The sequence below is a fragment of the Ovis canadensis genome, chromosome 12 (assembly GCF_042477335.2).
Source record: "Ovis canadensis isolate MfBH-ARS-UI-01 breed Bighorn chromosome 12, ARS-UI_OviCan_v2, whole genome shotgun sequence".
Taxonomy (NCBI): Eukaryota; Metazoa; Chordata; class Mammalia; order Artiodactyla; family Bovidae; genus Ovis; species Ovis canadensis.
Genome location: NC_091256.1, coordinates 90,561,566 through 90,580,478, shown reverse-complemented (window position 1 = coordinate 90,580,478; position 18,913 = coordinate 90,561,566). Strand labels below are relative to the sequence as shown.

The following is an 18,913-nucleotide window of genomic DNA, read 5'->3' as shown; positions in this document are numbered from 1 at the left end:
CTGTGTGGATTAATCACCTATATCTCTTTATAGCTGTGCCACTTGTGTGCACATCTTTAAACAGCAGCCTGTTTAGTGTGCCTGGCATTGACCCAGACATAAATGGATGGACACAAGTGTGTATGCATGCATCATTTGTTTCTTGCTATCAAGTTGCTTTTGAGGTAAATCCATGTTGATTAGTAAAAGTTTTTCCAGTGAACGGATGGAAAAGTTGGACCATGAAGAAGGCCGAACACTCAAGAACTGATGCTTTTGAATTGCGGTGCTGCAGAAGACTCTTGAGAGTCCCTTGGACTGCAAGGAGATCAAACCAGTCCATCCTAAAGAACATCAACCCTGAATATTCATTGGAAGGACTGATGCTGAAGCTGAAGCTCCAACACTTTGGCCACCTGATGTGAAGACCAACTCAATGGAAAAGACCCTGATGCTGGGAAAGATTGAAGGCAGGAGGAGAAGGGGGCGACAGAGGATGAGTGGCTGGATGACATCACCGACTCGATGGACGTGAGTTTGAGCACTCTGGAAGATAGTGAAGGACAGGGAAGCCCTTCATGCTGCAGTCCATGGAGGTGAAAAGAACTGGACCACAGCTTAGAGGCTGAACAACAGCATTATGTTTCTCTTCCCGTCCATACTCTACCGATGTGGATACTGGGTTGTTTCCAGCCTGTGGCTCTTGTAACAGTCACAGTGCCGCCGTGAAATCTTTTCCGGGAGGCATGCATATGGAACATTTCTGGTCTAGACTATACACCTGGGGGTGGAACTGCTGGGTCAGGAGGTATCCTTCCTGGGATGGTCAGTTTTATGTGTGAGTTGGCTGGGATCAGGGAGGCCCTGATGGCTGGTGAAACATGGCTTCTGGTGTGTCTGTGAGGTTGTTTCCAGAAGACATCGCCATTGAAATCTGCAAACACTGCAGACAGTTCTCATCGGGGAGGTCTGAACAGAACAGGGAGGTGGAGGTGGGTGAGTCAGCTATGTGTCCGAGCTGGGCCTCCACCTTCTGCTCTCAGTCATCCAGGGTGCAGGCTCCTGGGCTTTTGCAGTCACACCAGGATGTATACTGTTGACTCCCAGGGTCCAGCTCCTGGGAATTCCAGTCTGGGCTGGAACTCACCCGGCTCCCCTGGGCCTCCACAATGAGCCTCCCCAATCCCACAGGGTAAGCCTCTTTCTGTCCATCCATATGTAACCTCCTGGTTCTGTTTCTCTGGAGACCCTCACCCATGTGATTGCCACGCTTCACCCGCTCAGGTAACGGTGGACTTTCTCTACCAGCTGTGGGCCAGAGTCCAACAGTCACCAGAACTGGGGCAGGCCATTCATTTTAGCCAGTCGGATAAAGGTGATGTGTTATACAACTGTGATTTAAATATTACAAATTAGGGTTTAGAGTTTAGGGTTTCACATGAGGTTGAACATTTTTCCATGTATTTCTGAGCCTATAATTGTGTTACCTCTTCTTGGGAAGGTCTGTTTGTGTCTTCTGTTCATTTTCCTCTTGAAATGTTTATCTTTTTCGCATTGATTTGAAGGAGTCTTTTAAAAAATAATTATATTTATTCATTTTCAGCTTGGCTGGGTCTCCATTGCTATACGGGCTCCTCGGGGGCTTTTCTCTAGTTGCTCACTGTGGGGCTTCTCACTGTGGTGGGTTCTCTTGTTGCTGAGCACGGGCTCTCGGGTGCGAGGGTTTCCGTAATTGTGGATTCTGCGCTCTAGAGTGCAGGCTCAGGAGCTGCGATGCACAAGCTTTGTTGCTCCACAGGTGTTTCCCAGCCCAGGGATTGAACCCACGTCTCCTGCATTGGCAGGCGGGTTCTTTACCACTGAGTCACCTGGGAAGCCCCTGAAGGGGTCTTTATAGCCACGAATCACGGACAGTCTCTCTGATGTGACTGGGCAGCAGATCTCTAGTCCATTCTGTGGCTTATTCTTTCATGTTCTTTGTTCACTTTTGATAAAATGTGTTTAATTTTCATACATACAAATTATTTTTTTTCTTTTATGGCTTTGCTTTTGGAATCTTAAGAAAAACCTTCCCTACCTCGAAGTAATATTTGCCTATTCTAGCATTTCCTAAGATTTAGCTTTGCCGCTTACACATACATTTTTCATACACCTGGAATTCATTTCCATGTTTAGACTAAGGCAGGGACTCAGTCTCAGTTGGTAGACCAGTTGTCCGGGAACAGACAGTAAACACCTCATCCCTTCCTGCTGATCTGTAACACCCACTGTGTCATGAATCAAGTTACCAAACAGGACTGGATTTATTCTTCCTGATCTTCCGTGTAATTTGTGTGAAATGTCCTGTTGGAATTTTTATTGAAATGCATTGAATCTATAAATGCATTTGGGGACAGCTGATCGATGTCTTTGTGATATTACCTTCCTGGCCAGTGATGTAGTCTGTCCATTTACTCATGCCATTTAAAATTTCCTTCAGGAGAGCTTTATAGTTTCTTCACTGTGCACATTAGACCTGCTCCTAGGTATTCTACTTGCTGCTGTTCTGAATGATGGCTTCCCTGGGGGCTCAGTGGAAAAGAATCTGCCTGCCAGCACAGGAGACACAGGAGACCCGGGTTTGATCCCTGGGTCGAGAAGATCCCCTGCAGAAGGAGATGGCAACCCACTCCAATATTCTTGCCTGGGAAATCCCATGAACAAAGGAGCCTGGCAGGCTATAGTCCATGGGTGAGAGAGTTGGATGTGACTTAGCAACTGAACCACAAGAACTGTCCTTGTGGTTCTGGCATCAGATTAGACTAATCTTATTTAATAAGGTGAAAAAACCCTTCTTTTTCTAGTCTCTGGGGAAGATTGTTAAGATTGAAAATGTTCCTGAAACATTCCCACCTATCAGACTTCTGGGCTCTTCTTTGCGGGAAAATGCTTAGCAACCAACTGAATTTCTTCAACGGTATAGGACTACTCAGGCTTTCTGTCTCTCCTTGAGTCTGTTTTGGTCAATGGTTTTATCTAGGAATTCACACATTGTTGAAATTTTCAAATGTCTAAACGTCATGTTAAAAAACACCTTTTGTCTCTACTGAATCCTTGATGTGCTCTCTTCTTCATTCCTAATGTTTATTTTTGCTATTGCTTGTTTCACTTGATTAAATCATAACAGAAGTTTGTCAGTATTTAACCATTTCAAAAAGACAGTCTTTGAATTTGATTTTCCTGTTGAAAAACGTGTGCTTTAATTCACTGGTTCCTGCTATTCATTGTTTCCTTCTAAGTTATTCAAAGCTTAAAAAAAATTGCTCTATTTTTCAAAAAGTTGTTTCATTTATTAGGGAATTCCCTGGCTGTCCGGTGGTTAGGACCCTCGCTCTCACTGCCAAGAGGCCCGAATTCCATCCCTGGTTGGGAAACTAGGATCCCCAGGATTTGCACAGGATTTGGTCAGACAGAGGTGGGCCGGAGACACAGGCTGGGGCTCAGGGAGGTCTCTCCACCACGCAGACCCTCAGGACAGGCTCAGCTTTCACAGCCTTGGAACTAACTGCAGAAGAGCCCAGTTCCAATCAAACTCTTCCCTCCAGCCAGAAACCCGCCCTCCCCCCACTCACCACACCCCCATCACCCTCCCACCCCCCAAACCCCCCACTCCCCCCACCCCCTATCACCCTGGAGGCTGGCACAGAGACTCCGCACAGGAAATCAACCTTTCCCCAGTATGCAGACCCCAAATTCATTTGCAGAGGGTTTGTCTGTGTTAGCCAGTGTTTTAATGAAGAAACAGCATACAGAAAGCGTCTCCCCCTAGCGTGCATGCATACACACACACACACACACACACACACACATGCCATCCAGCCCCGGCCCCGCCCAGGTCCTCTGACCCCTCGCTTTCCCCTCACCATGGGCACACGGACCCAGCTCTTCCCGCCCTCCCTCTAACAGCCCAGCCCAGGTATGGACTTAGGCTCCATCCTGCAGACAGACCCCTGCCTTCTGATCCCCAAGCGGGAGCCTTGTGGCCGTGCTGTCCAGCGACTCAGCTCAAGGCTGGGAGTCTGAACGCCTGCTTCCTCTGTGTCTTCCCCGAAGCCTCCACACCCCCCTGAAGGAGCTTCCCCCTCGCTCGCCTCCCCCTGAGGCTCTGGGCATGGCCAGCATCCTCCACCCCCTTGGATGGGCTCCCCAGGCGGGTGTGGTGTGAGGAGTGGAGCTTCAGGGATCCGCGGTCATCCGGCGGCTGAGGGGCCGGGCAGGGCCATTCCAGGGTGCGGCGGGGCTCATCGCTGGGCTCTGCAAAACACAGAGGACCAGGGTGCTGGGCTTGTCCCAAGGTGAACACAACCCCACAGGGGGCCAGGCCTGGGGGCTCTGCTATGGGGTCACAGCCACCAGATGCTCTCTGAGTTTGGGTCAGGTTCTTCTTCCCCGGCCCCTAGGGTCCCCAGACACTAGTGTGCGCATGAGCCAGGAACTTCAAAATGTTCCTCCCCAGGGTTGAAAGGGTCATCACTGCACAAAAGTCAATTCTGAATAATTCAGAATGTTAGGAGTTACTTTTCCTTCTTGCTTTTCAAAATATAAGATGTTATCAGGGCAAAATGTTTTCTATTAACACATATTATTTGTCTTACTGAAAAGGAGACTATTGACAAGAGAGCCTCGTGGCCTGGGGGCACTACGTGTCCGTCGCTGGGCATGTTCACAAAGGCGGGTAGCAGCTTTCTCTCATTCAAAACAGGGGCAAGGGCAAGGCTGTTCTGGGACACTTAGGTGGGTGGCATGCAGCCCTCAAACCAAGAGCTGCTCACCTGTGATCTTGCCCACTGCATCTTACAGGTGAGCAAACCAGGGCCCCAGGAAGACCAGAGGCAGACGTTAAGTAAGGGAGTTCACAGAGAACCAGGCTGCGAACCTGCCCTCCTGGCCCCAGCCCACCCTCCCAGGGGACTCCCTGAAGACAGCTGGGGCTGCCCCCTGGCTCTCCCCTGGCCCCTCCTCCCCACAGCCAGCGCAAGCCCCAGCCGGGCAGCCTCACCCACGACGATGAGCGTGGCGGTGCTGACCGCCTGGCCCAGCGTGTTCTCGGCCACCGCCTTGTACTGGCCGCCGTCCGTGGCAGAGACGCTGGGGATGACTAGGGAGCACACACCCATCACGTCGGTGGTGTACGCGGCAGGGTGGTTGGCCAGGCTCTGGTCGTTCTTGAACCAGGAGACGTGCGGGCGTGGCTGGCCCTGCACGGCGCAGGTCATGCAGCACTCGCTGCCCAGGGGCAGCAGGTGGGGGCGCAGGCCCACCAGGAAGCGCGGCTTCTGGCTCAGGTCGGGCTCCCGGTAGCTCGGGGCCCTCGCCGCGACCTTGTCTGTGGCGGAAATCGAAGGTCAGAGAGCAGGAAGGGTGGTGGGGAGCCGGGGGTGAGAAGCTCCTGGTGGATTTTTTCCCCCTGTACTACAAGCTAACACACGTACTGTGGGCAAATTGGAACATACACGAAATCAAAAGAAGAAATGAAAACTGAGCAGGACATAAACCTACGGATGACCATAGCTAGCATCTGATGTGGAACCTTCAGACGCTTTTCCATTTTAGAAAATCGTGAAAAGGTACATCTGATTTTAGCGCCTGATTTTTCGGGCGACTACTTTGAAGTTTCAAATCTATCTATCTGGCCGCAAAGGAGTATTTTCAGAGAAGCACTGACCTCTGTCTACTGCATCGCCCGCCTCTGACTTGAGAAGCCCCAGGGCCCCGCAGGCACCGGGCCCTCGCGTTCTCCCCGCAGAGGCGGAGCCTGAGGACAGGGACGGGGACCCGCCTCCAACCCCGCCCCTGGCGCCCTGGACGCCGAGCTCACCAGGCGGCTGGCGCGGGACGACCCAGGGCTGGCGCGTGTCCGAGGGCTCGCTGGCGCCCAGCTCGTTCTTGGCCACCACGCGGAAGTGGTACTCGTGGCCCGGGAGGACGCCCACCAGGGTGAAGCGGCAGTTGTGCAGGCGCTCGGCCGCCGGACACCAGGGCGCGTGGGCCGAGGTGCGCATCAGCACCGCGTAGTGCAGCGGCGCGGCGCCCGCCTCCGCCTCGTCCGGGGAAGGCTCCCACTCGATGGCCACGGAGCCCAGCGTGCCCTCCCGCAGCACGATGGGCCCTGGCGCCCGCGGGCGCGCTGTGGGGACAGAGCGCGAAGGCTGGGGCTCGGGTGCGCCTGACTGGGCCGGGGGCCCGTGGTGAGCCCTGCCCGGGGCTCCAGTCCTGCCCAGGTTCCCATATCCTGCCAGGGCCTAAGTCCTGGCCCAAGTCCCCGAGTCCTGCCCGACCTGAGTCCCTGAGAACTGCCCCGCCTCCCCGTGTCCCGCCCCAGGGCCTGAGTCCTGCCTAAGTCCCCAAGTTCTACCCTGGGTCCCCGAATCCTGCCTGGGTTCCCAAGTCCTTCCCAGGGCCCCTCTTCTTCCAAGGCCCTGGAAGACATCGTCTCCCCAGGCAGGGGAACCGGAGAGAACTGGGCCAGCCCCGCAGTTACTGCTGGAGGGCTGAACGCCTCTGAAGAGGCTCATTTGGATCCACCTCGTCAGTGACACAGCACACGGGAACAGAGTGGGGCTTCCTAAGGCCAAGTTACAGAGCCCCCACTGTCGGCTGGTGGCTAGTTCTGGGTTTGAGAAAACCCCTCGGGGCCGGGCCGGGGGACCACCTTCATCCCAGGTGAGGACCACAGACAGTTCTTCCCAGCGTTCCTTGGGCCGATGGGATGGCAGTGACTGTCCCTGCTCACTGACCCAGAGGAAGGACAGCCAGGTCCTGAAGACTGTGCTCAACTGTCCCCAGGCACCCAGAGCAGGAGGACAGTGAAGCCCCGCTCCCTCGGCCCCTCCTGCTCTCTCCCTCTGGGTGGGCGCGCAGCGAGGGTCTGAGAGTGGCCCGTCTGAGTCCAGCCCAGGGCAGGCCAGCCTCACCTGTCACCCTGAGGCGGAAGCTATAGGTGGCCTCCTCCCCGCGCAGGCTCCTCAGCACCACAGTGTAGACGCCACTGTCGTCGAGGCTGGCCGACGGGACCAGGAGCTGGGTGAGGCCGTCCTTGACGGTGACCACACTCCGCTTAGGCAAGGGCAAGCCATCCTTCAGCCAGGTCACCTCCGGGATGGGCGTGGCCTGGACACGGAGGAGAGGGGGCGAGAGGGGAGTTTGGTGGGAGGGACGGCTTTGCGCTGGGCTGGTGTGTGGGTTCGAGGAGAGGCCCTGGGGCGGAGCTGGCCCGGGAGAGGCTGGTGGACAGGTGGGCACAGTGGGGTTGAGGGGAAATGAGCGGGTGAGGGAGAGGCAGGGTGGCCGAGGGGGTAAGGGCCTTGCACGCCTCACACGTGCAGACACCTGGGCTTCGTTTTATGAGCCATGAGCTGCTGTTGTGAGGTTTGACCAGGAAAGCGTGATTGGCTCTGGGTTCACCGGACGAGGGGGCGCAAGGGCAGGGGGGAGTGGGGAGCACTCGTGGGAGGGGAGGACTCATGGGAGGAGTGTGCTGACCAGCTGGTGCCCAGGCCCAAAAGGCCAGTGGCTCGGGGGTCCCTGCAGGGGTCCAGCAGGGAGAGGATGGAGGCCTGACCCTGCCTGATGGCCGGGCCCCCTCTCTCAGCACTGGGCGTGAGTCACCTGGGGCCACGAACAGTGACCGACCTCACGGGCTTGTCTGAGAAACCGAGAAATGACTGATAGACGGGAAGCTCAGAGCAGACACTCGGTGCGTCTTCCACGTTTTGACATCATTACCACTGTGATCATCGTGGTCTTAGTTAAGAACACGTGATTTAGAGATAGGCTGGGGTTTGAATCTGGCTCTGCCACCTGTGAGCTTCCTACACAGATGATGATGGTTTTAACAACAGCAATAGCAACAGTAATAATGATAGGTGATTCATCCTGGGTACTTGCCACTTGCCCAGCACTGTTTATGTGCTTTCAATTACAGATTCCTTGAATCCTCAGAACAACTCTTTGAGATGTTACTACTGTTAAACACGTTTGACAGAGGATGTGGGCACAGACGTTGAGATATGTGTCCAAAGTCGGTCAGTGCAGGCTGGGGTCAGAATTTGAATCCAGGCCACCCAGGCTTCTAACCACTCTGGCTGCTCAACCACGTGCCCACAGACAGGTGCTGCTGCTGGAGGTCGTCCTGAGTCAGAGGCAGGCTGCGTGCTCACACAACACTTTCTGAAGTCAAGGACCCCCTTCCCAGACCAAGGTGATGTGGGGTGGGCTTAGAGACGCAGTCCCGGGAGCCACCACCAGAGGGGCTTGCAGATGGGGGCGGAGCGAGAGCCGGGGCTCAGCACAGGGCTGTCTGCGGGACCCCCACACTCCTCTCCGCCACCGGACTTCCAGCACGAGCCCAGGTCCCCAACGAGCAGGGAAGAGAGGAGACCCTCAGGGCTGACACTGTCCCCCGAAGCTCAGTACGTGTGCTCACCTCAAAGTAGATGGGCACACGGACCGTGTCCCCAGCTCTGACCGTCAGCAAGTCCTTCATGCCGGCATCTGTGCGGAACTTGGGGCGGACTGGAACACACGGGGTGGCCTGTCAGCTCCCTCTGCACTTGGGCCCCAGCCCTGGTCACGGCCGGGCGGGGCTGCAGGGGGACGCTGGGCTGCCCTGGGACGCCGAGACCCTGTGGGACATGGGATGGGGGCCCCTGCAGGACCTGGAGAGGGGGCTGGAGGGGATTCCTGCAGGGGAGCTGTGCTGGGCAGCCTCGGGGTCAGGCCTGCATGGAAACACTCCTGTGTCTTGTGATGAGACAACGACCCACTTGAGGCAGGAAGTGGCGGGAGAGCCCTGGAGTGGGGGCAGGGCCAGGACAAGGCTCTGGGCTCTGGACACAGACTCGGGGAGCTCTTCTCTGTGCGTCCCCCTTATCGTCACATGGACACCTGGGCTCCACTGGGACAGCCCAGTTTCAGCTTGGGCCAAAGACAGGCCAGCTGCTCCAGCAATGAAAGCCCCCCTGGGAAGAGACGGTCCTGCTTCCAAGGAACAGGGCCTGGGGGCCCTCTGCTCTGATGGGAGCCGGGCAGGAGCTGAGCGGCACTGGACCCTCTTGAGCCACACTCGGGAAGCAGCAAAGAGTGCTGGAGCGAGCCTGGGCCTTGGGGTCGGTCACCCAGGCTCTGCTGAGCGCCAGCAGCCAGGCCCAGGGCAGCGCACCCCTGACCCCTGACCTTGGTGTCCTCATCCGAAATCTGGGGAGAGTGCTGAGCTGGTAGGACTTGGCATGAGCCGTGATGAAAATGCATTTCCGCAAGGCCTCCCTCGCCCAGCGCCCTGCCCCTGCTAGGCGCCCAGGATGTGGCCCTTTTCTGAACTGGGGAGAGGCCCCAGGAAGGGCCTGGCCTGGAGGAGGGAAGGGGCCTCACCCGAGGCGGGCGCGGCTTCCACCGCCGAGCCCAGGGCAGTGGGCTGGCCAGGGCCCCCGTCGTTCACGGCCGTCACCCGCAGCAGGTAGCTCTCCCGGGGCCGCAGCCCCTTGGCCGTGTAGGTGGTGCCCTGCACCGTGCCCGCGTGGCACGGGCTCCACTTCAGGCTGGTCGAGGCTCGCAGCTCCACCATGTAGCCCTGCGGTTCGTCCCCGTCCTGGGTGTCGGGCTGAGCCCAGCTCAGGGTGATGCTGGTGTGCGACGTGTCCGTGACCTGGAGATCCCTCACGGGCCCCGGGGGTCCTGGGCGGGTACCACGGGGCGTCAGGAGTGGCATCACCGCTCCTGAGGGAAGCCCCCCTCAGTGGACCCTCCCTGGGTGGGCAGCCGGGGGTTCCTTTCTCTTAAGCTCTTTGCTGAAGCTCCTGCCTGGGCCCAAACCCTGACTGTCCTGGGCTCTTCCTGCATCTGCACCGCCGCCGCCGACCCCAGCTCTCCTCCTCCAGGAAGCCTCCCCCGACTCCTTCCACCCACTCCCCAGCCTGCCAACCCCCTTCCCCTAACTCCACCCGTCATTCCCAAAGCTGCTGTGTTCTTTGATGCGTCCTTGGGTCCCAGGATCCCTAAAGGCTAGAATTCTGCGTCTTTCTGTTCTGAGCTTTGAGCTCCTGGTCGAGACTGCCTCGGTGCCTGGTCCACACTCTGTGCTTTTAACCTGTAAAACGGGGCCCATCTGCCCGTGAGCTTTTCATAGCAAAGCTGTGATGTGTATAAAGGGCTTTGTGGGCTGCACAGTGGCCCAGGGCTCTGGCCTCCCAGCCTGGGGCACCACTTGGGGGTAGCCCCCCAGACTCCTTGAGTCTGTCCAAGCCCCATAGCCACCCTGCTCAGGGCCCGGCTGACACGGAAGGACGCCTCCGGCCGATCCATAGCGGCCAGGAGCTTGCTGCACGCCTGGGGCTTGTCAGCAGTGGGCCCTTGAGGTTAACAGCTCAGGGGAGGTGCACAGGGCAGCCATGTGCTGTGGAGAGATGCTTTGATGGGTGTTTTGTGGGAAAGGTATTCTGTGCTCGAATTTGGAAAATGCGGATCAAACAAAGCGAGGCAGCTTTCTCTCCTGGTGTCCCGGCTGCCTGCCGTGGGCACTGGGACCACAGGTAGGGCAGTTCCGCTCTAGACCGGGAGTTTCCCAAGCCCATACGTGCTTCCTGGGACCATGCCAGCGCCCAGTAGGTGATGAGCGAATGGAAAATTGGCGGTGAGCCTCCTCTGAGACCCCCCACCCCCCAGGGATGATGCCTCCTCACAGGAGAGAGTGGGAGCTTGCAGCAATCGAGCCAGGGAGAGGCTGACCCAGGAACGTTCCGGGGGGGACTCTGCCAACCCCCACCTCTGGCCTGGGTCTGTCTCAGTGACGGCTCCCTAAATCATTCCTCACCCTCAAGGCCTTTCCACCTTCATTCCGCCCCTGACCCCGGCCCCCCGGGAGTTGGTACCCCACTTACTCATGGGGTCGCGGGCGAAGACGGCCTCCGACGGGGGTCCAGGCTCTCCCCGGCCGGAGGGGGCCACGGCCGTGACCCGGAACTCGTACTGCCAGCCTTGCCGCAGGTCCCCCACCGTCCACTTCTTCTCTGTGGGAGGCCCCTGCACATCAGTCCTGCCCAACCGGGCCGGCCTGGCCCTACATCTCTGCACGTCCTGCTGCCCCACCGGGAGGCCCGGTCCCCTCAAAGCGGAGGGCACTGTGCAGGGTCTCAGGGTCCCCGTGCGGTTCTGCCCCTGCCTTGCAGGGCAGCCTGGGGCAGGGGCCTTCAGCACTCAGCACCGCCCCCTCCGCCTTGCAGGGCAGCCTGGGGCAGGCGCCCCCAGCACTCAGCACCCCCCACCGCCTTGCAGGGCAGCCCAGGGCAGGCACCCCCAGCGCTTGGCGCCCCCGCGCCTTAGACCTGCTGTCCCACCTCGATTAAAGGGAGCCTGTCAGTGGTGGAGCCCAAGGTTCCCTCTTTTCAGAGACACGGAGGCTGAGCCCCAAGGAGCACGGCCTGCCGGGCATTCTGAGCCCGTGTCCTTGGGCCCGGGCATGGGCTTTTCTAAGTTCATCTGGGCCCAGAAAGCAGTTTCTCAGAATCGACTCCGTAGGGCAGGCGTGCTGAATTGCTGCAGCCGAAGGCCCAGGGCCCCTCCTCCGCAAGGGACGCTCACAGTGTGATGCGCATGCACCCAGCCCAGAGAGGGGCCCCTGCTCTCCCGAGCGAGCGAAGCCCAGCCCAGCACGGCCAGGCGAATGGAGAAGAAGCAGTTAAGTCATCTGGCTTGATGCTGCCCCAACAAAAGACCCGGGCCGGGGGTCCAGTGAGGCTCTGGAGGCCAGGACGGTGCCCACCACCCCAGGCCGCTCACCGGGCACTGGATCCTGGTTCACAGCCACCCAGGTGTTGCTTCCCTTCTTGCGCTTCTCGATCAGGTAGCCGAGGATGTGGGCGCTGCCGGGGCCCCGGGGCGCCGTCCAGGACAGAGTGACGCCCTGGCTGGAGGCCGATAGGATGGACGGCGGGGGCGGGGGCCCAGGCCGAGCTGTGGGGGGAGGAGGTGCTGGTTGGCCGTGGCCGGGAGAGGCCCCAACTCCTGGGGGGCGCCTGGAGGAGGAGCGGGCCCTGGGGGAGGCCACTTGCAGCCCCTTCTGGGGGCAGCCAGGGTGGGAGTCAGCCCACAGTGGAGGCAGGAGTGACGGAAATAGGGAGGCACCGTGCCCTGGGGGAAAAGAGCCAGCCCTGAGCCCCTCCACCCCGAGCCCCTGGGAGGTGCCCCAGAAGGAGGAGCCTTGGAGAGCGGCTTTGCCATCCACCCCGCCCCACAGAGCCACAGCTGGACAAGACCCCTGCGTCCTGCCCACTGATCCAGCCTCCAGGTCCCAGAGAAGCCTGGAGACCTCCCAGCCTCTGGGCACGGCGTGGAGCCCAGCAGTGTCCCTGCCCCGGTCCTCCCGTCCACTCACCCTCAGGTGCCACCAGCACCTCCTCGGACTCCAGGGCCTCCCCGGGCCCCTCCGCAGTCACGGCCCGCACGCGGTAGGCATACTTCTTGCCCTGCTCCGTGTGGGCGTCCGTGAAGGTGGTGCTGTCTGAGCGGGGCTCGCCCACCTTCAGCCACGCGCTCCGGCCGGCCTGCCGCCGCTCCACCTCGTAGTGCTGCAGGGCCCGGCCGCCATCGTCCTTCGGGGGCCGCCAGCGCAGGTGGACTCCAGCCCCATGGCCGTCCTGCACCTCCAGGGGGCCCTGCGGGGGCTGGGGCTTGTCTGGGGACCCCCAAGAGGAGCAGGAAGAGAGGGGCAGTCAGGGGGGCCGCACTCCCCCCTCAGTGGACACGCTTGCCTGCAGTGGAAGGCCTAGGCGGGCTTCACCTCGAGGGGCCCTGCTCTCCACCCCTGACACGCACAGCCCTCAGGAATGACACGGAAGGCACCCGCCTGCAGGGGCTCTGGCCACAGGCAGTGCCCCCGGTAGCTGTGGGCTACAGAGCGGAGCCTCCCTGCCTGGGCTCTCCACGTGGACCACGAGGAGCCCAATTGACGTGACTCCAGGCAAGGGCCACCACCCACCCCATGACACCCCCAGGAGATACTTGGCCAGTCTCCCCCGAGGAGCCCCCCTGGTTTGTCTAAGCTGCATCTTCCAATCAGCGTGAGGAAGGCACGTCCAACTTGGGCAGGTTTGGTCATGGGCAGTGCACACACGGGGGTCAGTGTTGTGGGGGGCTAGGCGGGGCCCAGGATGGGGTGAGGGCCAGGCTGGCACCTAGGACTTGCAGGGTGAGCTCGGCCTGCGTGGAGCCGCCCTTGCTCCTCAGGGTGACGCCGTACTGGCCTCGGTCCTGCCTGCTGGCGCTGGGGAGGCACAGCCGCGTGAAGCCGTCCCCCACGGCCACCTGGGCGCCACGGCCACTGCCGCCGGCCACCTCCTCCCCATCCTTCCTCCAGGTGGCCTGGACCGGGAGGCAGCTCTGGAAGGGGACCTTCATGGTCACTGGCTTCCCAGCCTTGACCACCAACGGCTCCCTCAGCTGCGCGGCGACGTCCGGAGTGATGACTGGGGGGTCTGGGGGGCACAGGGCACGAGAGTCAGAGCTGCGGGAGGAGGGGCCCCGGGGGTCTGCATAGCACAGGGCCCGGGAGTCGGGGGTGGGGGTCCCTGGGGGCCAGACCTCCCCGAGGACATGCTCACGAGGAGGGGGAGTGTTCGGGCTGTTCGTTACAACAGCATCAACCTCTCGATGGAGAGCGAGACGGGACGTGGGCCACAGGCCAGGGACACATCCAAACTCTCAGCCCTGGCGTGCATCACTGGCTGAGAGCTGGCTGGCTGGGAGGGCGGGGCCGGGCCTCACCGTGGACGGTCAGCGTGGCCTCGCTCTGCTGGCCGCCGGCTGCAAAGCTGTACCTCCCGGCCCGCGTCCCATCCGCCTGGGTGATGACGAGCCTGTGCGCCAGCCCGTCCTGCTCGAAAACGACTCCGTCCTGGGCGCTGAGCTGAGAACGGGGCCACAGAAGGTGGGTCACCCACCCCGTGCAGCCCCTCCCGAAGCTGGCCAGGGCCTGTTACTGCAGCTGCGAGAGGGAACGCCCATTCGTGCTAGGCAGGAGCCAGGCCCCCCATTTAGCGTCTCAGCTGTCCAACGACCCATGAAGTGGGCAGCGCTACTGGGCCAGAAATCAGCTGAGGACAAAGCTGAGCTCCAGAGTCCTGGGCCTACCCCCACTGAGGTGTTAGTAGAGGGGTGGGGGCTGCTCAGGGAGTCCAGAGCCCCAAGTACAGACTCCACCAGGTGCTGGGACAAGAAGGCAGGTTGGATGGTAGCAGGAGGGCCAGGGGCCTGTCCAGGGGGCACTGGGTGGAGTACACATCCACTCAAAGAGTCAGCCCTTTCCAAACACACAAAGTTATTGGCCATGTAAACTTCTCCCAGAGTTGGCGCTGTTACAGCAAAGAGTGAAATCTCCTTCTTGCAAAGCCGCTGCTGTCTGCGCCCCTCTGCTTCGCTCAGCCCTCCCCCGCAGGCTGGTTGGCAAAGCGGGGGTCAGCAGGGCTGGGGGACAGTACCTTGACTCCGTCCTTAAACCAGGCTCCGGGGCCCAGGTTGCGTGTGAGGGTGCAGGAGAGCACGGCGGCCTCCCCACACTCCACCTCTGTGTCAGCCAGGCCCTGGGAGAAGTGGCCAGCAGGGCCTGGAGGGACACAGCGGGGGGGGGGGGCTGGGTGCCCAGGGATCGCCTCACCCAGCTTCCTGCTGCACCCTGGGGGCCACACATCCGCCAGCAAGGCCAGACCACCCCGTGTTCTCCGCAGGGCTCAGGCTGGTACAGGGGGTCTGGGGGCCCAGGGAGATGAAGGGCCCAAGGTCACCCAAGGGGACGTCTGGGTGACCCACCAAGTCCAGTGCCTTGGACGCAGGGGTCAAGACAGACACCAGGAGGGCTCTCAGCCCTGAGAAGCCTGCGCCCCACCCGCTCAGGGAGGAAAAGTAGCTTCCTGATTGGAGAAAAGGTCCCTGGAAGCAGGGCTCACGGACGGCAGCAAAGTCCTGGGCCCAGAGGTGGCCTGGGGGCAGCCCCGCCCCAGTGTCCAGGGAGACCCCTGCCCCCACCCCCAGGGCCAGGACAACGGAGAGGCACCTACCTCGGGCGTCCTCAGAGAAGCCGCCAGTGCCAGGCTTGCGTCTGGATCTGGGGCTCAGGGTGGCGTCCCTCTTCCGGCCGTAGGCATCTGACCCGCCGTCTCTGCCAGCTCTGCCGCTGCCCAGGTGGCTGAGGGGCTCCCCAGGGTACCCCGTGTCCTCTCCGCCAGGCGGCTGCCCCAGGTCTCTGGCCTCGTCCGCCCCCCCTCGCTTTGCTGCTCCAGGATCAACCCTGGACCAGGTCTGAGTCCTGCTCCTGTACGGGCCCGGCCTCCTCTCTGCCACGCCGGCCTCATCCACTGCCTCATACTCTGCCAGGGCCTCTGGGCCGTGGGCCCTGTCATCCTCAGCGTCCAGGGAGCCCCTTCCTCTCCTGTGTTCTGCGCCCAGCGGAGCACCAGGCCCCTGACCCCACGACTCATCGCCAGGCTCTTTTCTGCCATAGCGACCATCCAAGCCATCCCGGGCTCCCTGTCGTCCCGAACCCCCGGGCTTTCGGGAGGAGCCATCCCACCCACCAGCAGAAGTCCCCTTTCTGGGGACACTTGAGTCCCCTGGGCCGCTAGCCCTGCTCCTTCCCAGATCTGAAGCTTTGCTATCCCAGAAGCCTGGGCTTTGCCCCCCACCAGCCTCCTCTCCATCTGGAGCCCCCTCCCAGCCCCAGGAGCCTTCTGGCCTTTCTTGGGTCCCCCTGCGAATGACATCTTCCCCCTGGAGGGAGCTCGAAGCCCAGGGGCCTGGGGGCTGGTCCCAGGCTCCAGAGCTGTCCTGGCCAGACCCCCAGTCTTCCCTGCCTGGGCCCCACACGTGTCTTTCCCCACGCCCACCGGCGGGCCCTGATGTGGATCTGCCCCTTTCTGCGGGCAACTGGCTGCCATCCAGACCCTGGCCTGTGCCCACAGGGGCCCCTCGTCCGGCCCCCGCCCTCTTGCCACCCAGCTGTGCAGCCCCGGCACCCTGAGGGGCCAGTGCTCCCGGGGCAGATGCTGGACCCCTGCCTGCCGCCCCTGGACCTGATTTCCAGGAGTCCTGGTCACGCGTGGATTCCTGAGCAGCTGACTCTGCCCAGGTCTCGCCCTGCAATGCCCCCCGACCATCAGGGACCCCGGAAGCCCCGCCCTCCCCACTGGGAGCCCCTCTTTCCCCGGGGTACCCCGGGAGCCCAGAGCCATCTCGCTGCCCTGTGATACCTGACTTCCCTTCAGAACTCACAGCCCCCCATGCCTCAGGGGTGCCTGTGCGTCCAGAGCCCCTCAAACCACTCTCGGAACCCCACCCATCTGAAAGCATCGATGGGCCTCCCGGAACCCCCAGCATCCCTGGGCCCCTGGGGCCGTCCCCATGAGCTACACCATCCACGGTACCCGGACGTCCGGCTATGCCAGAGCCCAGCCCTGCACCTGTGCCTCCCACCAGCCCCGTCCCTCTGCCCCCCTCTGGACCATCCTTGGGGCTCGTGCCACTGTAAGGCCCCTCTGAGGCCGCCCAGTATCCCGAGCCATGCCCCATGATCTCCTGGCCTCTGCGTCCACCGTCCTCTCCCACCCCAGCCAGTGAGCCTACTCCTCGAAATCCCCCTGAACCATCCCTGAAGCCCACCTTATCCTCTGGCCCCATTGCCACAGGTCGTTTTGAGTCTCCCCTGTAACCTCCCTTACTCCCTGACACCATTCCCCTAGCCCCTGCCCCCATTCCTCCAGAACCCCCTAAACCATCCCGATAACCAGCCTTAGCCCCTGAATCAACACCCCCAGAACCCCCAAAACCATCCCCATAACCAACCCTAGCCCCTGAGTCAACTCCCCCAGAACCCCCTAAACCAGCCTTAGCCTCTGACCCCATTCCTCCAGAACCCCCTAAACCATCCCTATAACCAGCCTTAGCCCCTGAATCAACTCCCCCAGAACCCCCTAAACCATCCTGATAACCAGCCTTAGCCCCTGAGTCAACTCCCTCAAAACCCCCAAAACCATCCTCTGCCCCCATTCCCCCAGAACCCCCTAAACCATCCCCATAACCAGCCTTAGCGCCTGCCCCCATTCCCCCAGAACCCCCTAAACCATCCCCATAACCAGCCTTACCTCCTGAATCAACACCCCTGGAACCCCCTAAACCATCCCCATAACCAGCCTTAGCGCCTGCCCCCATTCCTCCAGAACCCCCTAAACCATCCCCATAACCAGCCTTAGCCTCTGAATCAACTCCCCCAGAACCCCCTAAGCCATCCTGATAACCAGCCTTAGCCCCTGAATCAACTCCCCCAGAACGCCCTAAACCATCCCCATAACCAGCCTTAGTTCCTGAATCAACAGCCCCAGAACCCCCTAAACCATCCCTATAACCAGCCTTAGCCCCTGCCCCCATTCCTCCAGAACCCCCTAAACCATCCCCATAACCAGCCTTACCTCCTGAATCAACGCCCCTGGAACCCCCTAAACCATCCCCATAACCAGCCTTAGCGCCTGCCCCCATTCCTCCAGAACCCCCTAAACCACCCCTATAACCAGCCTTAGCTCCTGAATCTACTCCCCCAGAACCCCCTAAACCATCCCCATAACCAGCCTTAGTGCCTGAATCAACAGCCCCAGAACCCCCTAAGCCATCCCTATAACCAGCCTTACCTCCTGAATCAACACCCCTGGAACCCCCTAAACCATCCCCATAACCAGCCTTAGCGCCTGCTCCCATTCCTCCAGAACCCCCTAAACCATCCCCATAACCAGCCTTAGCCCCTGAATCAACTCTCCCAGAACCCCCTAAACCATCCCCATAACCAGCCGTAGCGCCTGCCCCCATTCCTCCAGAACCCCCTAAACCATCCCCATAACCAGCCTTAGCCCCTGAGTCAACTCCCCAAGAACCCCCTAAACCATCCCCATAACCAGCCTTAGTTCCTGAATCAACAGCCCCAGAACCCCCTAAACCATCCCTATAACCAGCCTTAGCCCCTGCCCCCATTCCTCCAGAACCCCCTAAACCATCCCCATAACCAGCCTTAGCCTCTGAGTCAACTCCCCCAGAACCCCCTAAACCATCCCTATAACCAGCTTTAGTGCCCGCCCCCATTCCTCCAGAACCCCCTAAACCACCCCTATAACCAGCCTTAGCCCCTGCCCCCATTCCTCCAGAACCCCCTAAACCATCCCTATAACCAGCCTTAGCTCCTGAATCTACTCCCCCAGAACCCCCTAAACCATCCCTATAACCAGCCTTACCTCCTGAATCAACACCCCTGGAACCCCCTAAACCATCCCCATAACCAGCCTTAGCGCCTGCCCCCATTCCTCCAGAACCCCCTAAACCACCCCTATAACCAGCCTTAGCTCCTGAATCTACTCCCCCAGAACCCCCTAAACCATCCCCATAACCAGCCTTAGCTCCTGAATCAATACCCCCAGAACCCCCTAAACCATCCCTATAACCAGCTTTAGCGCCTACCCCCATTCCTCCAGAACCCCCTAAACCACCCCTATAACCAGCCTTAGCTCCTGAATCTACTCCCCCAGAACCCCCTAAACCATCCCCATAACCAGCCTTAGCCTCTGAGTCGACTCCCCCAGAACCCCCTAAACCATCCCCATAACCAGCCTTAGTCCCTGAGTCAACTCCCCCAGAACCCCCTAAACCATCCCTATAACCAGCCTTAGCTCCTGAATCTACTCCCCCAGAACCCCCTAAACCATCCCCATAACCAGCCTTAGCTCCTGAATCAACACCCCCAGAACCCCCTAAACCATCCCTATAACCAGCTTTAGCGCCTACCCCCATTCCTCCAGAACCCCCTAAACCACCCCTATAACCAGCCTTAGCTCCTGAATCTACTCCCCCAGAACCCCCTAAACCATCCCCATAA

General features: G+C 60.2%; 2 protein-coding genes across 3 annotated transcripts in view; both read right to left on the bottom strand.

The window, feature by feature from the left end:
• Window positions 1-3,726: 3,726 nt before the first annotated feature.
• LOC138416198 (immunoglobulin-like and fibronectin type III domain-containing protein 1) overlaps window positions 3,727-18,913 on the bottom strand; it is a 29,869-nt gene continuing 14,682 nt past the window's right edge. Inside the window, exons 13-25 of one of the 2 annotated variants that reach the window (XM_069545002.1) lie at window positions 15,063-15,170; window positions 14,487-14,611; window positions 13,774-13,915; window positions 13,185-13,484; window positions 12,386-12,685; window positions 11,791-11,964; window positions 10,893-11,021; window positions 9,388-9,690; window positions 8,444-8,532; window positions 6,933-7,128; window positions 5,837-6,145; window positions 5,018-5,344; window positions 3,727-4,272 (exon numbers count right to left, since the gene is read on the bottom strand). In XM_069545002.1, coding sequence (XP_069401103.1) covers window positions 4,019-4,272; window positions 5,018-5,344; window positions 5,837-6,145; window positions 6,933-7,128; window positions 8,444-8,532; window positions 9,388-9,690; window positions 10,893-11,021; window positions 11,791-11,964; window positions 12,386-12,685; window positions 13,185-13,484; window positions 13,774-13,915; window positions 14,487-14,611; window positions 15,063-15,170 — 2,756 coding nt within the window. In that variant the 3' untranslated portion in view covers window positions 3,727-4,018. Of the gene's footprint in view, window positions 4,273-5,017; window positions 5,345-5,836; window positions 6,146-6,932; window positions 7,129-8,443; window positions 8,533-9,387; window positions 9,691-10,892; window positions 11,022-11,790; window positions 11,965-12,385; window positions 12,686-13,184; window positions 13,485-13,773; window positions 13,916-14,486; window positions 14,612-15,062; window positions 16,713-18,913 lie in introns of those variants that run through there. The other variant, XM_069545001.1, reaches the window with a different exon arrangement.
• LOC138416268 (uncharacterized) lies at window positions 16,917-18,828 on the bottom strand. The gene is made up of 2 exons (XM_069545096.1): window positions 17,142-18,828; window positions 16,917-16,927 (listed from the first exon to the last, which is right to left on the bottom strand). The coding sequence occupies exons 1-2, from the start codon at window positions 18,826-18,828 to the stop codon at window positions 16,917-16,919; spliced, it is 1,698 nt and encodes a 565-aa protein (XP_069401197.1).